Below are 22,789 nucleotides of genomic sequence, written 5' to 3' on the forward strand. Positions count from 1 at the left end.
ATATAACCTCCATTACTAACATAACCTACATTTAAATGTATGTGGTGAAATAATCTAAGTCGTACGTCCATATCTTGATTCATACCATTTTTAAGCGATCTGTCACTGCCAGCTCTCGTGATTTCTACTATAGCTATCCTTCACGATTTAATAGCGTTGTATAAAATTTTGTATTTATCCAATTCTAAGGACCTAAATTATATGAAAAAAATAGAATGTGACCTCAAGTAAATTAGTACTTCCGGTTGCTATATTTGATCCAAAAGTTCACAAAGTCTTTAGCATATAGTCCTATAGCCACATACCAAATTTCAAAAAATTATCTCAACCCAAACTGCGTTAAAATATTTTTGTTCGGGTTTTTTCGAATGTAGACCACTGTGCGCCGTCATTATGACCAACCTTAAAAATTAAGTAATACTTAATACACAAAGAAATAGAAATTATTATTTATATATCCATTTATTTAGTGCAGCTATACTTTACCAACATTTACATTTTAAATACAAGTGCTCCATTTCGTCGTATTATATAATACTTATATTAATACATAGTTTTTTATGTATAATTAATAATAACCGTGTAAATGCATAAATACATTTTAAAATATCGACAAACAATTGATTTATCATTTAACATTTTATTTCGTTTCGTTATTTCGCTTTTTAGCATCAATTAATTTAATAACATTATATTTTTTTGGCTTTTCTTTTACGAAGATATGTATCGGCTAAGGTAAACACACCAATTAAGTGTGTATTAAGTATCACTGTAACCTGTTTCGGTGAACTATAACATATACGTTTCCTTTTTAATCCACCAGGCAAACACACATCGATTGTATACAGCTTAAATTGGTGTTTTAAATTAAGAAAAAACGTTTTCTATAAGTTTTAATATCACTTTTTTTGTTGGTTTTTGTTTAAGCAGGATTCTTTTCTAACGTTTATTTACATTTAAACAAAAACAATTTTTTAACACACTTTTTATACATTTATAAACAATTTTCAACAAAAAAAAACCTAATTACTTTCTTTACCAATCATATGAAGTAGAAGCCACCAATATTGGTTGTTGTATTTCTATTTGTGTCACAGCTGTTGGAAAACTGCATCTGTTTCCTTTATTCATCTATGTGAAATAGTGAATTTATTATAAATTAAAAAATTTTTTGACAAGTTGTCAACTTGACGTTTTCAATAATGAAATTGGTTTATAGCGCCATCTATTAACACCAACAACAACTAATCGCAAGAAATGTCAAATTGACAATTAAAATGTCAATTTTTTTTTGGTAAGTAATTTATTATTAGTAATTATTTATTTATAAACTAATACTTACTTCTTACCTGAAATCCTGAATATTTTGTTCCACCCCCATTATTTTGATGCATAAACGGATTTGGGTTACCACCGGGAATATCTAAAGTGCCGCCAACTCCCGTTTGATACGTAGCCCCATACCCATCCCCTTGATTCGCTAATTCATGTAATTTCGTGCTGGATAAAGCCCTCGGAATCGGGTTACTAGGTACTCCATGGGGTGCTAAATGCGACGTTTCTTCCGCAACTTGCCGCGGATCTTCCGTTTGTGGTAAATCAGAAACAAAGGTGCCCTGATCGACGCGATAAAAATTAATAAATACAAACGCTGCCAAAACGACGAGACAAATTAGACCATAACCGCGAAAAGTAGCTGTTGATCCGAACGAATTTACGAATAGTCCACCGATTACAGCACCACAACCTCGACCTAAACCGTGATGGATTCCTTGAAGAACACCTTGAGCTGATGAGCGAAGTTGTTGAGGGGTGTTATGAGCAATATAAGAGCAACAAGCTGCCCAAACAGCGGCGTGGGTGATACCCTAAAAAGACCATTTTAAAATAAATTCGTTGCGATTAAATAAATCTTACCTGCATAAACTCAAAGGGAAGTACCCACCATGGATTCGTCAACCAAGAAATATACAAAAACCTCAAAGTGTTACCAACCAATCCTAAACAAAGCACCTTAACGTGTCCCATTTGTCGAATCAATCTGAAGCTAAAGAAATAAGCGAAAATTTCCGAAATATGATTAATAACGGAAGCGACCCCAAACAACGTAGGGGAACCACCATAATCCTGAAGATGCCAAAACAGAAACGTAAAAATTAACCCAATTCCAAATCCCATAAACCAAGCCACAAACAAAAACGATGCACACTTTAAATTTTTAAATTGAGTCAAAACTGTCATCCATTCAGGCATTTCCCTGATTGTTTGGGCAAAAATCTTCGATTTAGCCTCAGATTGAGGTTGATTTTGATCGGGGATTGGTTGATTCACCGCCCTGGTATTAGCCAAAGATGGTAAATTTAATTGTTCGGCTAATTGGGCTTGCATCTGGTCTTCGTACGTCATCGGTGGTGGTTGTTTCTCATTTTCACCTTTTTGTTGCTCCTCATCCGGTAATTCATCGTATTTAAAACTGATTTGCGTGGCCGTTATTAAGGCGGCCCCCATTAATACCGAAAAAGTCGCGAAACATATCGTGTAATTTTTTTCTTTCTGTTGTGGTCCACACGGATGGTTCGGAAAAGCTGTTGAGTGATCTAAAGCGATCCCAACGAAAAACATTGCTAATCCCCAACCTACAAAGAAATTATGCATTAAGGAGATAAAATTATACTGATTATCTACCTAACGATCCAAACATTCGTTGATGACCATATCTATCAGCATCCTCACCCAAAATTGTTATAACGGCAGAATCAGCCAAAGTGATTGCAGGGGCGCTAAAGAATTCTCCAATAATCACTAATAACAATAACAAGAAAAAAGCTTTCTCAATATCTTGAGTACGATAAACGATTGAGCTAATAATCGGTTGAACCCAACTGTGATGATCTTTTGGTTTATAATTCGATGCATAATCAACGTTTATCGGCGATTGTCCGGCATTTATCACCAATTTAGTCGACCTAGAAACTCTAATATGACCCATTCCATTCTCAAAACCACCATTTTCCTTTATAAATCGTTTATTAATTCCTCTAGTAACTTCCGGTGTTTTTAACGTCGCTGTATGATTCTTAATTTCCATACAACTGGTTGCTGGTGGTTGGATTGAACCTAAAGGAACGGTGAAGATGATCCAAGCCCCGAGGGATAAAAGAAGAAGGATTTTTCCCTTTCGATATCGATCGGCTATGCTACCCCAGAATGGGGCTGATAAAAATTCGACGAACGGTCTTGAACCGATCAAAAAGCCACATTGACTCGCATTCATCCCCATCTGTTTAAAATAAACGCCCATGAGGGGGAATAAAGAACCAAAAGCGGAATAGAAACAAAAATAGAAACTTTTGACGATTAAAAGTTCTTGATCGACTGAGCCGAAAAGCATCTCAAGTATATCGGATTTACCACGGATTTTATGAGTTGCTTCTTTTGGTTCGGGATAACTAAAATATTATTAACAAAAAAAAAATTGATAATAATAAAATTTTAAATTCTTACATAGACGGATCTACTTCGCCTTCCGCTTCGGGGTCGACCAGAGGTCGGGCCCCTTTAGACGCCCCTTGCATGGGGTACTGATAATTTTCATCCATCTATTTACACAGAAGAAAGCTTCAATGTTTTACAAGGTTGCTGTGGAACGCGAATCAATTCAACATTAAACCCTACTTGAAAAATCAATAGCGGGGTACACTCTTATGGTTATCTTGAGAACTAACCCGCAAATATTTTTTTTGATGATAAATCTTGTTTATTTTGATAACCACGATCAAAGAGAAGTATGTCTATTATTATTTCTGTTTTAACTTTAATTATTTTGTTATTATTTAATTTAAAAAGTTGTATGTGATAAAACAGGGTTCTTCCCGTTATGTTAACCCGAAAATCAAAGCGTCATCTAGGGACTGTTTCAAAATTCAATGTCATTGAAATTTGAAACTTTTATTGAGTTTAAGTCATTGAGATCTTATATATAATCTAGAGTGCGTATGCTATTGTCCCCACCACGCCTAAAATGAAGCTAGAAAGGTCGCCATGTTAGATGTACCAACTTAGCGGGAAATTCGAAATTCTTATATATACTTATGCAAAAATTTACATTATTATAAACTGGAAAAACAGAAAATAATAACCAAAACAAAACACATTAACTTTTTATTAATAAATAATTATTAATTATAATATAACATTTTAAAAGAACTTAATAATTTTTAACAATAATAACTCTTATAATTAACGTAAACTGAGAAGAAAATATTTAAAACAATTCTGATTGATCACGTTAACCTTTTGTTTATAAATAATAGTTAGTTTATTTTTAAAGAACTGAACATTCCTTAATAATAAACTTTACTTGAACTTCATTTGTTAATTTCAAGTCAACTAACCAGAAACATTTTATGGAAATTATAAAAAACATATGTGAAACAAAAAGAATTCGAAAACCTTCAACAAAAATAAAATTTTAATAAAAATAACAATATATTTATAAGAATTGTGAGGTTATAATTGTAGGTACAATAGAGACTTGAAACTATAGCTAAGTTCAGGTCGGTACATCCAACATGTCTGACTTTCTGATTACCCCCACCACCACCACATACGCACTCTAGATTATATATAAGACCTCAATGGTTTAAGCACAGAATAACCAGAAGTGACAGCTTTGTCGGAACGTTTGATGTTTTAGATTGGCGAGTTTGGGACCTCGATGCTTTGGCGCCATGTATGGCTCCACTGTTTCAGCCATTTTATTGGAGTTTATAATACAGGTTCACACGCTCAAATTTGTATCGTAAAAGAATTATTTATACACAGCATTTTTTTTGTGTTTATACTATTATTTTATTTAATAATATAATATATACACAATTTATATATAAAAGTAGAATTGCAATATAAATTTTTTTAATCCATCGTTATTGATAATTCTAAGGACAGAATTACACGTTCTTAGTAATTTACCCAAACAGTTAATGATAAGAAACATTATTTAATTATTTGAGATACACGTACTTATATAAACTTATGTATATATCATAAATAGACTTTAGGTTGGAGTCAATATGTCAAACTTTTATTAGTAAATAATAAACCGATGTGATATTAGCTCAAAATAAACTCCAATAAAATGGCGATTCACAAGGCCTGATTTTGTCTAGACGGGCTCACTGTCATTTCTGGTTATTCTGTGGTTTAAGTTGAATCAGTGTTGCCAAACGTACGATAATTATTTCAATTCATATACAATACAATAATACACTGAAACTCATTATCGTACGATAATTTGGAACATCTATTTTCAACACAACTTTATTTTTTATATGAAATTTGCACAACTTTATAAATGGATTATTTTTTGCGAATTCTGCAATTCTTTATTCATATACAGGGTGTCCCGCAACGATTGTACAAAACTGCATCAATGTATACTATGATCAAAAATAAACAAAAAAAGCTTAATAAACATAGGTCCGAAAATGGACTATTTTCGAGATATTCAAAGATTCAGTTTCATAAGTTGATGTTGTTAATTAACATCATGAATTTAAATTTGTTTTTATAATAATTAAGTCGTTACTATGATTACGATAAGTTGTCTAATCAAAAAAAAATAATAATACTTCACGAAATTATTATTTTACTATTTAATTTAATAAAACTATTAAGTATGGCTCCTATTAATTACTCCAAGGAAGAGATGGCGGATATGGTGTATTGTTACGGACTAGCTGATGGAAATGCGTCGTTAGCAGCTCGTCATTACGCGCAAAGGTTCCCGAACAGACGATTGCCTAATAATCACACCTTTAGCAGACTATTTCTCAGATTAAAAGAAACGGGAAGCGTAACCCACAGCCATTCCACGGAGAGACGTTACACAAGGCCGGTGGAATTAGAAGAAGCAGTTTTGAGAAGAGTCGATGGAAATGCATCAACCAGCATTAGAAGAATTTCTGCACAAGAAAACATTAATAAAACAACCATTCACCGCATTTTAAGGGAGCAGTTGCTTTATCCTTATCATTACAACACCGTTCAAGCTCTAACAGAAAATGATGGCGAAAAAAGAGAGATTTTTTGTAGGTGGGCCATACAGGAAGAGGTAGTAAACGTTGACTTTCCCATAAACATTGTATTTACGGATGAAGCAACATTTACTCAAAGCTGAATTTTTAATATTCATAATGCGCACGTTTGGAGCGATGAAAATCCCCATGCAATACTAGAAACTCATCGTCAGTGGCGATTCAGTGTTAATGTATGGGCTGGAGTTATAGGTAATCAGTTATTAGGTCCATTTTTTCTTTCAAAGAGATTGACAGCCGATGCCTACATACATTTTTTATAAAATGACCTTACAGAGGCATTTGATGAATTACCTCAACAAATTCTAGAAGATTGCTACTTTATGCACGATTATGCACGCGCTACTCGAGCATACTTAAATAACAGATTTGGCAATAAGTGGATTGGCCGAGGAGGGCCACCTCGTTCACCAGATTTAAATCCGTTAGATTGTTGGTTTTGGGGACATTTAAAACAAATTGTTTATTCTGAAGACGTTCAAAATGTGCAGGATTTGAAGAATAAAATTAGTAACGCATTTGACACAGTAAAACAAATTCCTGGTATCTTTGAACGCATTAGAAGTTCATTTAGAAAACGTATCCGTTTGTGTTTAGAAGTAAATGGTGCGCATATTGAACATTTATTATGACATGAATCTTTTCTAATTTGTTAAATATTCGTTGTTTTTATGCTGGTTGAACGATTTTCTTCGACAATCTTTGTTACTTGTTTTGTTAAATTATTAATGAACTGTATTAATTAACTTAATATTAGGTTTGTTATTTGTTAATTCTGACTTTTTCGACTACCAGTCGTGTGTTCGATCAGAATTTAGGATTAGTTGGGTACTGGTTGGGTATAGTTTTTACAATTTGCTGACTTTCGAAAAATTGTTGACGGATTGTGTACTGTCATGCGCAATGGATACTTTGCTAGTTTGTTGGTAATAAACGTAGCATGTCGAGAGGGCAACACAATCGATTTATATTTGTAAACACAATATCCGCTTTATTAATCTGTAATTGTTGTTAACACGTTCTTAAGTACCTAGTATAAATCAGAGTATAACTAATCATGTCCGATATTTCGTCGTCAAGTGAAGATGCCTTTAGTAAATTTTGAGTCAAGTGATGATGACTTAGAAGGTGAATTACTTGATACACCAGTGCGAATAAGGCCAAAAAATGAAGAGTACTTCGAAATAACAGTACAACAGTTAGCGACTCAGAATTTATGGAACATTTTCGTTTGAGTAGAGTAGTTGCTGAAGATCTAGCAAATCGATTTAAAGCCAGCCAGTATTATAATTATCAAGCCGGAGGAAATGGAAAATTAACAGAAAAACAACATATATTAATATTTCTGTGGTTTGCTGGTCATCAGACGGGTTCTTTCCGAGATGTAGCTGATAGATTTAATATTAGTATAAGTTCCCTACAAACTGTAATCCAGCGAACAGTGTATTTTATAAGCAACCTATCAGACGAAGTAATACAATGGCCATATACAATGTTTAATACAATGTTTTCATATTTTTACTGTTCGAGCTGTGACAAATATCGTACTAGTTCGCAATTAATTGTTACGTGCGCATGCGCATTCATGAATGCACTAATTTGTCACAAACTAATACCTAATTCTCTGCTCGAACAAACCTATTATCTTATTATTTATTAAACTTTATCTTAACCATCGTAACCATGGTAATCATATAATTACTGCATCTAAATCGTTAGAATTAATGATGTTTACAATAGGTCAGCTTATGAAACTAAAACTTTGAATATCTCGAAATTAGTCCATTTTCGGACCTATGTTTATTAGACTTTTCTTGTCTGTTTTCGATCAGAGAATACGCTGATGCAGTATTGTACAATCGTTGCGGGACACCCTGTATGTATTGTTTCCCAGCTCGAGATTCTGATAAATCACCTAAGGCTGATATTGAGATAATCAGAGCCATACTAAGATCAGTTTGCATCTTATCTTTTGCAGAAGTTGGCCAAAGTGGACGTTACATCGAACGCCGCATCAAGCAACACGAGAGGAATCACCGACTGAATAAAATCCAATAATCTGCAATCGCGGAGCTTTACCATAAAGGAGGACACATCATGGAGTTCGACAAAATTAAAGTGCTAGCAAGAACCGGACATTAAGATTAGATTTCGTTACTTCGAACTTGTTTTTGAAGAAGGTTCCAACATGGCATCCAAAACGTCAAACAACCTAAGCTTGTAGGTCTAGTGCAAGGTTTATAGAACATAAGGTTACCTCATTCCCTATGCCTCTGTAGTATCGATTATTACCCCGCAGATTGACGTCACTGGTTCGATACAGTCAAAATAAAAGATAGCCTATACGTGCCTATACTGTGGTACAGTCTATATAAAATATATAAACCTCGCATCGTGTTGTGCTGTTCATAGAACCAGCTACGTCACTGACCCACCTTGCCTCTCAGAGGAGGAGAATCGGTATTACCTTATGTTCTATAGACCTTGGGTCTAGTGTTAAAAATTTTATTTAAAACACGTTTGTTTACATACAATTCCACAAAAAAAAGAGGTTATGTTACTTGGAGCCTCTACCTAATCTAAAAAATCGCTCTAACTATTAATATTTTTGTATAAACTTACCCCGAGTACCTTCAAACACTCCTAAATGTAATTTCACCGTTTATATTGTTGAATTTCCCGGAAAAATCCGCTGGAATATGAACTAAGAGACGCTTGGAAAATGGCGATTTCTTTAACGTTGATTAGCAATTGTTTTAGTAAAGTGGGTTCTGCGCTCTGAGATGGCACCACTTATTTTTAAAATATTAAACATTTTATAAAAAATTGTTATAAAATAATAATAAATAAATAAAAATGAACAATAAAAAATATAATACTAATTTATTTAACATATTTAATTACCTATCAGAGCACCATCTATCGGGTTTCTTAAGAAATAAAACTTTAATATACTTTAAATCAATCATTTAGTTTGATTCATTATTTTCAATTAATTAATTTATAAGTTTATTATTATTAAAAGTTCTTTTAAATTATTTATAAATTTATTTATAAATCAAATGTGGCTAACTTCAATTCGTGTTTCAAGGCTTCAATTAAGTTTATTTATTAACTTTGATTTGAGTTTATTTTTGTGAAATCATTTGATTTAAAATTAACAGTTTCTTTTGAATTAAAAAGAAAACAATAAGAAGACGAAAAAAAGTTTTTGAAATTGTAAAGATTTTTGTACTTGTTAAACTGACCCTATTTACATCGGGTAAATACCTCGGAGGGCCTCCTCGTTGGATTTTCATAATTTAGGTGGGCGCTTGCGCAACACACGAAGCTTTAACCCTTTAAGGTGCTTTCAAGTTGTGGCGCGTTCAGTTTAAACTTGTCTTTCATTTACGACGTGACAATCTAAATTGCAAAGTTTTTCATAAAAAAACTTTAAAGTAATGGGATATGAGGTAAGATTAATTGTTATTAATAGTTTTAAACATAAAAAGATTCTTTTTTATTATAATTAGTATAAAAATAAGTTGTGAAAAGTTTTAAATAAAGTTGCATAAAGTAGCATGACGTTTAAACGTCAATTTATTTTGACGTTTAAAAAATATTTTTAGGTTACATTTATTTAACCATTTAATTAATACTACTAATATTGAATAAACTCTTTTAACAATAATATCTTGAAAAATAAATGACGCATCAAGTGTTTTTAATAGAAATTATTTTTCTACATTCCTAACATTTTTTTCTTTGTATTTCCAATAATAAAAAAAAAATAATTTATATTATTTATTAAGTGAAAAAATTCTTGATATTCTTACAAGTACAGTTATTTTTGCAAAGCTTTGAGGTGTAATTAAAACTGAAATTGATAAATTCACGATCGATTGACCGGAAACAAAACGACGATTTCAAAGACAAAGAAAAGGGGTTAAAAGGTTAATTTAAAAAAAGTTTTTCCTTTCTTTTCTTTTTTATTCATTATTTAGAGGTGATTAGTGAGAAGCGACAGATGCTAATTTCTTGTAGCAACTTTAATTTTCCCCTTATTTAATTAATTATCCAGTTGATGAGACGAAAAGTGACTTGGTAAAGTTTGCAAAAAAAGGTAGTTATCATGAAAGCTTCTTAATGTGTTTTTTAGACTTTTCTGATTACGATAATATCTAAAAGTGTTTCTTTTTTTAGTACCTCTATCAGTATTTTATCGATATTTCAGCTTGAACAACATCAAAGCGCGTATTAAATGATACATTTACTTTTAATTAATGAAGAAAAATCATTTTATCAAAAAGGTGTTAAGAGCAATGAAAAACTTCTTGGAGTCGTTCCAAGAAGTGTTGTATAGAATTGAGAAATGAAAATTATTGTGCGCCGACGAAAACTGATCTCGTAAATTTCACGAATTTTCTCGCCAAGTTTTTGGAATGGTAAATATTACGTGTTTAGATAAAGTTTTTACTAAATATTTTTAAGTTGAATTAGGATACGTTCGAACACGTCGAAATTCAAAAAAATCTCATTGACTTTATTGGAATTAAGAAACGATTTATATCACAAATTAAAGATAAAAGATGTTATTTTCAATATCATATAAAAATTACTGAGATAATAATAAAAATTTGTAGAAAAGTCTTTAAAAGGAATTAAGTTGAATTAGGATACGTTCGAAAACGTCAAAATTTAAAAAATCTCATTATTGACTTTATTTATTGGAGATAAGATACGATTTATATCACAAATTGAAGATAAAAGATGCTATTTTCAATATATAAAAAATGCTGTGTTAATGATAAAAATGTGTAGAAAAAAAGTCTTTAAAAGGAATTAAGTTGAATTAGGATACGTTCGAAAATGTCAAAATTAAAAAAATCTCATTGACTTTATTTATTGGAGTTAAGAAACTATTTATGTCACATATTGAAGATAAAAGATGCTATTTTCAATATCATATAAAAATTATTGAGATAATAATAAAAATTTGTAGAAAAGTCTTTAAAACGAATTAAGTTGAATTAGGATACGTTCGAAAACGTCAAAATTTAAAAAATCTCATTATTGACTTTATTTATTGGAGATAAGATACGATTTATATCACAAATTGAAGATAAAAGATGCTATTTTCAATATATAAAAAATGCTGTGTTAATGATAAAAATGTGTAGAAAAAAATCTTTAAAAGGAATTAAGTTGAATTAGGATACGTTCGAAAATGTCAAAATTAAAAAAAAATCTCATTGACTTTATTGAAATTAAGAAACGATTTATATCACAAATTAAAGATAAAAGATGTTATTTTCAATATCATATAAAAATTACTGAGATAATAATAAAAATTTGTAGAAAAGTCTTTATAACGAATAAAGTTGAATTAGGATACGTTCGAAAACGTTAAAATTTAAAAAATCTCATTATTGACTTTATTTATTGAAGATAAGATACGATTTATATCACAAATTGAAGATAAAAGATGCTATTTTCAATATATAAAAAATGCTGTGTTAATGATAAAAATGTGTAGAAAAAAATCTTTAAAAGGAATTAAGTTGAATTAGGATACGTTCGAAAATGTCAAAATTAAAAAAAATCTCATTGACTTTATTTATTGGAGTTAAGAAACTATTTATGTCACAAATTGAAGATAAAAGATGCTATTTTCAGTATTATATAAAAATTGCTGAGTTAATAATAAAAATTGGTAGAGAAAAAGGTCTTTAAAACGAATTAAGTTGAATTTTAGGATACGTTCGAAAACGTCAAAATTTAAAAAGTCATCGATTTTATTTAGTGGAGTTGAGAAACAATTTATATCAAAAATTGAAGATAAAAGACGATATTCTAAGGTATAATATAAAAATTGTCGTGTTAATGTTAAAAATTTGTAAAAAAAAATTCTTTAAAAGAAATTAAGTTGGATTAGGTTATGTTTGAAATGTCAAAATCGCGTTTTAGCGTACAGCCACAAAGAATTGATTCTAGGTAATTCACTATCACTTACATTCTCAACCTCGCCATAATCGCTGAAAAATTCTTCATCATCACAAACTTTCATTGAAATTTTTATTATCATCGTCATAAAAAGAATTTAATTCTGACAGTTTAGGTTAGCTTACTGCTGTCACTTATAAACTATCGAGAAGTTAGCAACAAATTTTTACAACGGTTTTTTCATCTTTGGTCAGCTTTAGTGTTGTTGTTATATTTTTCATTAAACTAAAACTAGAAGTAACACTAGACTTACAATTAGAACTAGAAAAATTCAGAAAACTAACAAAACCAAAGAAAAATAACCATAAATTTTCTTGGTTTTAATCTATTTATTGTTGGCGAAGTTCACCATGTCAGAATAACAGAGTGAAAGTAACAAAAAGGAGCATGATAAATTTCTGTTTTCGTGGTAATTTTGGCAAAGAACGCTTAAATTTATGTCGCTTTTAACCGGTTTTAGCTTTTTAAATTTTTTCTTTTTGTTGATTTAGGTTTAAACCGAGAAAAAAAGAAAATGTTTTTACCCATTTCAATAACTGACAAGAAATGGAAATCCATTTCTACGTCGTCATCTTCATAATCTTCCTTTTAATCATCATCAACGAAGGAAACGACGACCAACAAATCTCAGCCTTTTTAAACGGCGATTTCATCATCGGAGCGTTACTTCCAATTCATCATCAGCCGTCGTTAATAAATAAAATTTCGGGTCACATTATAAAATGCGGTTCAATTCGCGAGAACTACGGAATACAACGTGTTGAAACTGCGTTTCAAACGATCGATAAGATCAATTCCGATCCAAATTTACTTCCAAATATTACGTTGGGTATTGAAATTCGCGATGAGTGTTGGTACGCCCCCGTAGCTCTTCAACAATCAATCGAATTGATAAGGGACGCTGTAAAACCGCATCCCGGAACAAGTACTAATGTTTGCTATATTAATCAGACGGAAATGAAATCGAAATTTACCGAACAAAGGGGGCCGCTAATTGGCGTTATCGGACCCGGATCGAGTTCTGTTGCGCTACAAGTACAGAATTTATTACAATTATTTCATATACCACAAGTTGGGTATTCAGCGACATCAAAAGATTTATCCGATAAAAGTCGATTTAATTATTTTTTGAGGGTCGTCCCAAGCGATTTTTATCAAGCTCAAGTCATTTTGGATATCGTAAGAAATTATGGATGGACTTATGTTTCAGCCGTTAACACTAATGGTAAGTAATTCGCAAGAAAAAAATAGTATTGATTGTTGAGGGATGTAAAACGAGAGAGTTCAAGCAAACACAACAATGAGAATCCGGGAAAACGCGAATAACCTGAATTTTTTGTTTTATGTTTGGTTAACGACGTCTTTGTTTCTATGTCATTAATTTTTTAAAACACTTCAACATCTTCAATTATTATTATTAACAAAGTTATATTTTTACGTTATCATAAAAGTATATAACTGAAACGATTTCTATGACTATATAGCAGTAATAAATCTTATTGTTCCATAAACGGGTTTATTAGTGCTTAGGTGTTATCGTATTGATATTACACGCTATTTTTTATCATCATTTCAGTAATAAAGGCATATCATACCAATAAAGTTATGCAACCAAACTGACACACAACTAACGAAAGCAAAAAATTAAACAAATTAATAATTGAAATAATTAGTAATTCATCCATTATTATAAAGTTATTCTTCAGGTTATGAAAACGTTCCTCCTAGAATTCTTAATCCTTTAATTTTATCTATTTAAACTGTTAAATTTGACCTGTCACTGTCAATTATAAATCATAAATACCAACCTAAATTATTTTTTCGATAGAAAAAGTCATTAAGTTGAATTAGGATACGTTCGAAAACGCCAAAATTTAAAAAATCTCATTGATCTTATTTTTTCTAGTTAACGATTTATATCACAAATTGAAGATAAAAGACCGTATTTTAAGGTATGATATAAAAATTGCCGTGTTAATGATAACATTATGTAAAAAAAGTTCTTTAAAAGGAATTACATTGATTTAGGTTATGTTCGAAACGTCAAAATTGTGATTTGACATTTGATACATTTTGAGACGTCAAATTGACAGATATTAATTTTATAATGATAAAATTAATTATCTATTTATTTCTTTAATTATTAAAATTATAATCAAACTAGATTTAAAATCTCATCATAATTCACAATTTCCTTATTCTCCACAATTTCCTTTTTATTCGTCACGTTCCAATTTGATTTGATTTGCGATTTCTCATTTTACACAGAAAATTACGGCCAATCCGGAATTCAAGCGTTCCGGGAACTCGCCGAACAAACGGAAGTTTGCATCGCCCGAGAATTTTCCGTTCTTAGTAACGACAAAGAAGAAATCTTCGAAAAAGCCATCAAAACATTAGATCAAGATAAACAGGCGGTGGTCGTGGTGTGTTTTTGCGAAGGTTTTACCGTTCGAGGACTTTTAGAAGCAACGAAACGATTGAATATGACAAACCGTTTCTTGTTTATAGGAAGGTAAACATAACAGCAATAAAATAATTAATATTGACTATTCTATTTGTTTTAAAAGTGATGGTTGGGCCGATAGAAGTGATGTAACAGAAGGAAATGAAGAAATCGCTTGGGGTAGTATTTCAATTCGAATTCATTCTCCAATTGTAAAAGATTTTAAAAATTATTATTTAAAATTAAATCCTCACAAAAATCTAAGAAATCCATGGTTTAAAGAAATGTGGGAGGATTTTTTCCATTGTTCGTTAAATAAACAAATTGGAAATGATAAACTCAAAGAAAAATGTACCGGTAAGTTTAAAAAACTAAATTTCTGTCATATCTGCATTTATTATTGATTTTAGGTAAAGAACGTTTCCCAAAAAACCATCGTCAAGATGCGAAATTAAGCTTTGTTGTTAAAGCAATTTATAGTTTAGCTCACGGACTTCATAACATGCAAAAAGATCTTTGCCAGGGCGCTTTAGGCGTTTGCCCCAAACTTCAATCGTTCAACGGATCATTATTTAAAGTGAATACTTCAAAACAAACAGTTTCAAATAAATCAATCTAATTTTTTTAAGAGTTATTTAATGAACGTTTCATTCGAATACGAAAACGACACGGTTCAATTCGACGAGAACGGAGATCCGCCAGGAAAATACGTTATATTAAACTACCAAAGAAAAATGAACGACACTTATGACTACGTAGAAATTGGAAACTGGCATAATGGGACGTTAATGTGGCACAAAGAGATCCAATTTGGAAATAGAACTGAAGTTAGTTCAGTTTGTTCGATGCCGTGCAAAGTTGGACATTATAAAGTTAAATTGATTTTTAGTTAAAGTTTTTAATAATAATTGGGATTTTTTTTAGAATGTGCAACAATCGGGAAAAGAAAAGAAGTGTTGTTGGGCATGCAGCCGATGTGGAAACGATGAAGTTGTTCATCCGTATGATAACACCCGTTGTGAAAAATGTTTAAACGGATCTGCGCCAAATACTAATCAAACAGGTTAATTAATTAATGTTTAATCAAATTAATACTCTATTTTTTAATTCGGAGAAGTAAAATGAAAAGACACGTTACAGTGTAATTTTTGTATACATCTCTTCAGAAAGCATAATCCGTCAAAAGATCTACCACTACATCTGATCAACAGTTCAGATCTGCAGTTTTATTTGATAAAGTCAAGGTCGCTTGATGCCGTAGCACTGCTATATCTGTGGCAATATGATGACCAGTTTCAGATAGAATGTTGGATAGGGTTAGTTTTGTTTACAAATGACAATCATCCCCGGAAGGAATGTTGCGAAAGTCAGTTTTCTTTTGAAATGTTAAACATCCAGGGGAAAGAAGAATGTTACGGTAGTTTTGTTTTGAAACCCTAATTATAGCGTGAAGGAATGTTAAGACAGGTAGTGTTCTTTTGAAACTCCAATTAAAGCGTGAAAAGACCCTAATTAAAGAGTGAAAGAATGTTAGGATAGGTCAGTTTTGTTTTGAAACCCTAATTATAGCGTGAAGGAATGTTAAGACAGGTAGTGTTCTTTTGAAACTCCAATTAAAGCGTGAAAGAATGTTAGGATAGGTCAGTTTTGTTTTGAAACCCTAATTATAGCGTGAAGGAATGTTAAGACAGGTAGTTTTCTTATGTAACTACAATTAAAGCGTAAAGAAACCCTAATTAAAGCGTGAAAAAATGTTAGGATAGGTCAGTTTTGTTTTGAAACTCTAATTATAGAGTGAAGGACTGTTAAGACAGGTCCTTTTCTTTTGAAGCTCCAATTAAAGAGTGAGGAAACCCTAATTAAAGCGTGAAAGAATGTTGGGATTATTATTATTATTATTGCTGCCGGGCTGAGGAGGGCGGCCCCTCTCGTTACCGCGACCTATAAGATCTATTGTAACTTTAGCCCTCCAAAGGTTTAGGGCAAATGTAGGTCCTTAATGAACCTTAGTATTGTCCTGAGGTCTTGAACCTTTATGTCGGTAGGTAACAGGGGAGTTTTACCGAAGACGTTGTGCCTTAGACGGTCTCTGGCGACGCAATTGCACAGTATATGTTCAGCAGTTTCTGACTCGTCGTTGCATAGTCGACAAGTTTGATCCTCAGCTTGTCCAATGTGGAAGAGGTGGTATTTTAGGGGCACTGAGAGCGTTCTTAGATCCCCTTTGCTGAGGCATAAAACCTCTTTGGTTTTGTTTTGCGACGGAGTTATCATACTCTTCGCTTGTCTGTGACCTGGAACTTCTTTCCAGCGTAAGGCTATCTTTGAAGCCTCCCAGTTGTTGATTATTTGTTTTAGGTGGCTTTTTTGTAGTCCACATCCAGGTTGGGGTCCAATGAAGGGCGTGTTTGCTGCCTCTTTGGCCAGCTTGTCGGCCTTCTCATTGCCCTCAATGTTGCTGTGACCTGGAACCCACTATAGGGTAACATCATTGCCCCTAGCCAGTTCTCTCAGGTTGTTGGTGCACTCTCTGATCAGTGCGGAGCCACACGTGTAGGCCTGAATTGCCTTTAAGGCGGCCCCGACTGTCTGTGAAAATGTTTATGGATGCACCTTTTTGTCCCTTCTGTAGGTTCAAAGCGGTGCAGAAGTTTATAGCAAGAACTTCTGCTTGGAAAATTGTTAAGTCCGAGTTGAGGGGCAATTTATGTGGCTATTTGGTCCACTGATGCCCATGCCTACTCCAGATCTTACTGTCTTTGAAGCATCGGTGTACCAGGCTAGGGCTCCTCTTTTTAGTTGAGGCCCAATCATCCCTGCTACTAAATATGACCTTATACGGTTGGTTGAAATTGTATTCCGTCGGTATAAGGTCCGTTTTAATTTCAATCAGGTGATTTAGACATGGGTCTTTGAGGATCTCGAGGTGTCCTCTGAGGTTACCCTGCATCAACTTGAGTGAAGAAACTGTTTTCAGTGATAAGGCACTTAAGGCTGCCTCCTTTTGTATATATATGTGGAGCGGTGTGAGACCGAGTAGGGCTTCCAAAGCAGCCGTCGGACAGGATCTCATTGCACCCGTTATGTTAAGACATGCTAACCGCTGGATTTGTGCCAGCTGTTGTTGAGCTGTCTTATGTTTTGTTTTTGGCCACCAAACCAATGAGGCGTAGGCGACCATGGGTCTGATTATTGCTACGTAGGCCCAATGAGCCATTCGTGGTTTGAGACCCCAGTTCCTTCCTAGGAACCTGCGGCAGATCTGGTTTGCCATGATGGCCTTTTTCCTCACCTTATCTAAGTGTGAGTTCCAGTTTAGTTTACTGTCAAGTATTACCCCTAGGTATTTAGTTTCTGTTTTGAGGTTAATAGTTCTGCTTTCAATGGTGGGTGCTTTTATTTGTAGCTTCCTTCTCCGAGTGACTATTTCGATTTTATTGGGATTGATGCTGAGCCCATTGCTTGTGCACCAAGAACTGGTGAATAGTAGGGCTTTCTGCATTAGCTGAGTTATGATTGAATCATATTTACCTCGGATTGTGATTACCAGGTCATCAGCATACCCTTGTATCTTAAATCCGTTTTTAGTTAGGGTGTTCATCAAGTCATCAACTACCAGGCACCATAATAGGCTATCTCTTTGGTTGCAATTGCCTCCTCTAAGGTTCTAGTCAAAGCATGGAGAGTGGTAATTGTTGATTTTGCTTTCTGGTAAGCATGTTGGCTAGGGTGGAGTGGATTTGTGACAAGCACTCCATTCCTTAGGTATTGATCGATTACCTTTTCCATCCCTTTGAGGAGAAATGAAGTTAGGCTAATTGGTCTGTACGCCTTGGGGTCCGCGTTTGAACGCCTACCACCTTTAGGTATGAACACCACTTTTACTTTCCTCCATAGAGTGGGTATATAGCTAAAGCTGTAGCTAGCTATATATAGGGATATTATTATTGGGAGAAGGTCTTCTAAGCCTTTTTGCAGAAAGATAGGCAGAATTCCATCTCCTCCAGGTGATTTTAGGGGCTTGAAATTCGAGATAGCCCACCTTACTCTGTTGGGTGTGAAAATATTCCCAGCTGTGCTGCGAACCCTACCTGATGGACGGGTTATGTCCATTACTTCAGGGTCGGCATCTGCATGGGGGCAGACTTTTGAGGAAGGAAAGTGTGTACTCAGTAGGAGCTCCAACGATTCCTTAGCATCCTCTGTATATTTACCATCTTGTTTGCATAGGTGGCCTAGATCAGTGTTGTGATCTTTTGCCAAGATCTTATGCAGACGACCAACTGTAGGCGTATTGTCTATGCCTTCACAGAAGCTGCGCCAGGTTTTTCTTTTGGCTTTGCGGATAGCCAAGTTATATTCCGTTAGGGCTTTTCTATAGACATCCCATGTTTGCTCGAGTTTGGAATTCCTGACTTTATTATATAAAATGTTGGGATAGGTCAGTTTCAAGTCCTCAGACGCACGGCTAAACCCGAAACTTTCTAGTTTAGATATACAGATAGATATCCATACTGAGCGACGTGTGGCTAAATCCGAATGTTTCTAGGCGGCCGGAAACATCTCTAATTTTCCTAGTGTAATTTGCTTAAAACTGACCAATAACACACTTCCGAATTAAAAAATAGAGTATAATTAATTATTAAAAATTAACCAAAAAATTTTGACAAATGTCAAAAATGACATTGTTATAACCTCAAAAAAATAAATATATTTTTTTTTAATTTTAGATTGTATAAAACTTCCGATTGTTTACACAAAATGGAGCGATGCCGAAGCAATTATCGCAATGACTTTTTCAATAATCGGTTTAATAACAACAATTTCTTCTTTTGTGGTTTTTTTAAAACACAACGATACCCCGGTTGTTAAATCTTCAACGCGAGAACTTTCTTATATAATTTTAATCGGGATGGGTTTAGCGTACGCTTCGGTTTATTCGATTTTGGCGAAACCCTCGATGATTTCTTGTGCTTTAGAAAGAACGTTGCCTGGATTAAGTTTCGCTATGATTTATGCCGCCTTATTAACGAAAACTAATCGAATCGCACGGATCTTAGCGGGATCGAAAAAGAAATTTCCCTCTTCTCGTAAACGGATGTTTATGTCGACGACATCTCAAGTTGTTATCACTTGTATTTTGATCGGAATTGAGATTGTTGTATCAACTTGGATGTTGTTTTATGAATTACCCGATAGTCAATTTAGTTACGAGAAGACTAAAACGGTTTTGGAATGTAATACGAGTCCGAAAGGGGTATTGGTGCCGTTAATTTATGATTTTTTATTAATTTTCTTTTGTACTTTGTATGCTTTAAAAACAAGAAATGTTCCGGAAAACTTTAATGAAGCGAAATTTATTGGTTTCGCAATGTACACAACGTGTGTTATTTGGGTTGCGTTCGTTCCGATTTACTTTGGGAGTAATTCAAAAGTTATTACTTTTTCAATGTGTGTAACTTTAAGCGCGATGGTTACTTGGGCTTTTTTATTCGTCCCAAAACTTTATATAATCATTTTGCGACCGGAACGAAATAATCGCTCGTTTTTTACAACTAGTAAAACGATTCGATGTCATATTGGTTCGAGGGTTGCTTCTGCTTTATCCGAGAAAAGTTCTATTAGTAATAGTTGGAGGGATGAGCATTCAACGACGACTTTTAAAGAAAATTCTAATGATGAAGGACCAGATAAAAGAACGTTATCGTGCCAAACCGAAGTTGAGTTATTACAGGTACTTCTAAATCCTAAAATGTTGTTGGAAAGTTATGGAAATAGGACGCAGAGGTTAACGCCGAGAATTACGGAAAGGAATTGTTGCCAAACTGAAAATTGCGAGTTGAAGAATATTACTATCACACTTCCAGATCAAGCACTTTAATTATTTTAATTAATTCTAGTTAAAAAAGTGGACCAAAAAAATTGCAAATTCCTTATTTTAGTCAAAAGTCTTCCAAAAACATTTTAGAAACTTATTTATATTTTGTTATTATTATTATATTAGAAATAAATAAATTTCTTTTAAAATGTTTCTCTAAAAATTAAAAAAAAAAATCCGCCCGAGCAGGGACTTGAACCCTGGACCCTTGGATTAAAAGTCCAATGCTCTACCGACTGAGCTACCCGGGCACTTGCTAATAACACACTAAATGACATAATAGTATATTAAAAAACAAGTTTCGTTTGAAGTGCACGAATTCAAATTGAAAAACGAGTGGCGAAGCCACGAGTTTTTTAATGAATGAGTACTTTAAGTCTTATGAAACGTGTTTTTTATGATATTTTTTGTAATTCGCGTTTTATCCTCTTTTTTTTCTCAAAAATAAAATAAATTTTGACAATGTAGGGAAATAGGTATGTAGCAGTTGGTAACACCGTAACACTTGAAAATAGAAATTTGAATTGACAATTAGAAACTGTCAAAACACAAAATGTATTCACCTGACAAAAATATTTCATGTACACCTCCCAAAATAAGAGAAATTGCTCAGAGTCCAATGTCCTCATCATTGTGGACCTTGTATTCGATGCTAAGAACGTGTTTAAACATCCATAGACAAACATTGTCACATTGACAAGTAGAAAAATTAATGACCCAATGTCACCAACTTGAACTGGTTCCATAAAATGTTACTAAAATCTCATTACAGCATCCGATGCTGTAAGGAGTCTCATTACAGCACCCGTTTGAGTACTGTTATAGCTTTCATTACCGTCGCGAATTACAAAATAGTATATTAAAAAACTAGTTTCGTAAAACAAAAACTGTTTTACATATGTACACCCCCCGAAATAAGAGCAATTGCTCAGAGATCTATTAAGACACTACCTCCAGAGAGTACATCCGATGCTGTAATGAGATTTTCGTAACATTATATGGAACCTTTGATTATATACAGGGTGCCCATTATGTATGGAATATAGCATATATCTTGGTAAGTATCAACTTTATAAAAAAACATTTTATACAAAAGTTGTTTAATATTTTATTTGGCATAATAAGACTGCATTCAATTGTTTTTAATTCAGAAAACAAATGAGTAACGAATAATACTTACATTTTTTTAAATGGCAATGTTTTCTTTCGTTATTCTCATTTGATAAAAATTACTTTTCTCTTTACGATGGCGTAAAATTTTTGTACCCTTACGTTAGAAAATTTTTGAAAAAAATGTTAAAATTGTTTATTAATAAAAATAAATCAATAACATTAATCTAGATACCCGAGATCTCAAATTATTACCGTAAATTAAATTTACGTGCAAAATAAAACAAATAAACGAAAAATTAGTGTACATCTCCAATAATTCGAGGTACTTCGAGGTATTTGACGATCTCGGATATCTACAGTGTGACCCCGGATAGGTGAAACGACTCTTATAAAAGGTAAATTCTTTTCGATATTAATTGTAATTTTTTGGGGTTTAGCCCTGCTTGATGAAAGACTAATTTTGAACATATTTTCAATTTTAAAAAAACGAGTGTGTCTTAACAGTGAAAGAAAAACTTTTTTTGTGGCAGGTAAAGTACCTTTTCTGTTTACAGTACGTCAAAGTGCTACTAAGAAGTTTTGTTCAGAATGAAAAACTATGGCCATATGCAAATTTTCAGAATGGTCGGCCTACTTTGATAAAAATCCATTTCAAACAATTTTATTTCTAGCAAAGACTGCCATGGAAAAACAAAATTGCTTTCCTGTCAATGTTAATCTGCCAAACTGTAAATTGGTAAACTTAAAGTGTTTTTTAAATACAATGTTAACATTAGAGGAAAAAGTTTACGTGATTCAATGTTATGAAATCGGGGAAAAACTGATAAATATGGCTATTGCTTTATTTAGTGGAAAATTTTCAAATACTGGAATTAAAAGAAGTACTTGTTGGCGTTTAATCAAAAGATTTCTTACAGCGGGAAGTATTCACTCTAAAGAAAAATTATGATGAAACTGATTAACTGTTAATTATGATTAACTGTTTTCTTTTGTGAGCGAACACACAATTAATTTTTTGTAAACATTTTAAGAACGGTTTGTTTATTTCTCCCAAACAATCTGATTCTCAAAACAAAAAATCTTAATAGAGCATCTAATCTTATAAAGTAGGCCGATGATTCCGAAAATTTGCATATGGCCATAACTTTTTATTCTGAATAAAATTTCTTAGTAACATTTTACCATACTGTACACAGAAAAGGTACTTTACCTGACACACAAGAAGTATTCGCTTCAGTGTCAACACTCACTTAAACTTTTAAAACTTGAAAA

General features: G+C 32.9%; 2 protein-coding genes and 1 non-coding gene across 8 annotated transcripts; 1 reads left to right on the forward strand and 2 right to left on the reverse strand.

The window, feature by feature from the left end:
- Positions 1-443: 443 nt before the first annotated feature.
- Positions 444-8,805, reverse strand: LOC111416081 (major facilitator superfamily domain-containing protein 6 jef). 2 transcript variants are annotated; one of them, XM_023048028.2, is made up of 6 exons: positions 8,718-8,805; positions 3,505-3,599; positions 2,686-3,449; positions 1,918-2,636; positions 1,350-1,868; positions 444-1,131 (listed from the first exon to the last, which is right to left on the reverse strand). In XM_023048028.2, the coding sequence occupies exons 2-6, from the start codon at positions 3,597-3,599 to the stop codon at positions 1,036-1,038; spliced, it is 2,193 nt and encodes a 730-aa protein (XP_022903796.1). In that variant the 5' UTR covers positions 8,718-8,805; the 3' UTR covers positions 444-1,035. The 2 variants fall into 2 exon arrangements, with proteins under 2 accessions (XP_022903796.1, XP_022903797.1); XM_023048029.2 differs by lacking the exon at positions 8,718-8,805 and having other exon boundaries at positions 1,343-1,868; positions 3,505-4,161.
- A 656-nt stretch (positions 8,806-9,461) lies between these two features.
- On the forward strand, positions 9,462-20,556 carry LOC111416080 (metabotropic glutamate receptor 5-like). Of its 5 annotated transcripts, XM_023048027.2 has the most exons (10): positions 9,919-10,030; positions 10,082-10,200; positions 10,281-10,522; positions 12,572-13,305; positions 14,349-14,595; positions 14,651-14,883; positions 14,937-15,103; positions 15,156-15,398; positions 15,451-15,589; positions 19,257-20,556. In XM_023048027.2, exons 4-10 carry the CDS (start codon positions 12,627-12,629, stop codon positions 20,405-20,407), a joined length of 2,859 nt encoding a protein of 952 aa, XP_022903795.1. In that variant the 5' UTR covers positions 9,919-10,030; positions 10,082-10,200; positions 10,281-10,522; positions 12,572-12,626; the 3' UTR covers positions 20,408-20,556. The 5 variants fall into 5 exon arrangements, with proteins under 5 accessions (XP_071050858.1, XP_022903794.1, XP_022903795.1 ...); XM_023048026.2 differs by having other exon boundaries at positions 9,917-10,200; XM_071194757.1 differs by lacking the exons at positions 9,919-10,030; positions 10,082-10,200; positions 10,281-10,522 and adding an exon at positions 9,462-9,550.
- Positions 20,557-20,582: 26 nt separating this feature from the next.
- On the reverse strand, positions 20,583-20,655 carry TRNAK-UUU (transfer RNA lysine (anticodon UUU)). The gene has a single exon. It is a non-coding gene; the product is annotated as a tRNA-Lys (tRNA).
- Positions 20,656-22,789: the final 2,134 nt, after the last annotated feature.

Source organism: Onthophagus taurus, chromosome 3, assembly GCF_036711975.1.
Source record: "Onthophagus taurus isolate NC chromosome 3, IU_Otau_3.0, whole genome shotgun sequence".
NCBI classification, from domain to species: Eukaryota; Metazoa; Arthropoda; class Insecta; order Coleoptera; family Scarabaeidae; genus Onthophagus; species Onthophagus taurus.

Excerpts from the sequence above, each read along its gene's own strand:
- LOC111416080 (XM_071194757.1), top strand. The coding sequence starts at position 12,627 with ATGGAAATCCATTTCTACGTCGTCATCTTCATAATCTTCCTTTTAATC. Across the intron at positions 14,596-14,650 it reads CGTTTCTTGTTTATAGGAAG|TGATGGTTGGGCCGATAGAA; the intron begins GTAAACATAACA and ends TTGTTTTAAAAG. Across the intron at positions 15,104-15,155 it reads TCAACGGATCATTATTTAAA|AGTTATTTAATGAACGTTTC; the intron begins GTGAATACTTCA and ends AATTTTTTTAAG.
- LOC111416081 (XM_023048028.2), bottom strand. The coding sequence starts at position 3,599 with ATGGATGAAAATTATCAGTACCCCATGCAAGGGGCGTCTAAAGGGGCC. Across the intron at positions 3,450-3,504 it reads GGCGAAGTAGATCCGTCTAT|TTATCCCGAACCAAAAGAAG; the intron begins GTAAGAATTTAA and ends ATAATATTTTAG. Across the intron at positions 1,132-1,349 it reads CAAAATATTCAGGATTTCAG|ATGAATAAAGGAAACAGATG; the intron begins GTAAGAAGTAAG and ends TATTTCACATAG.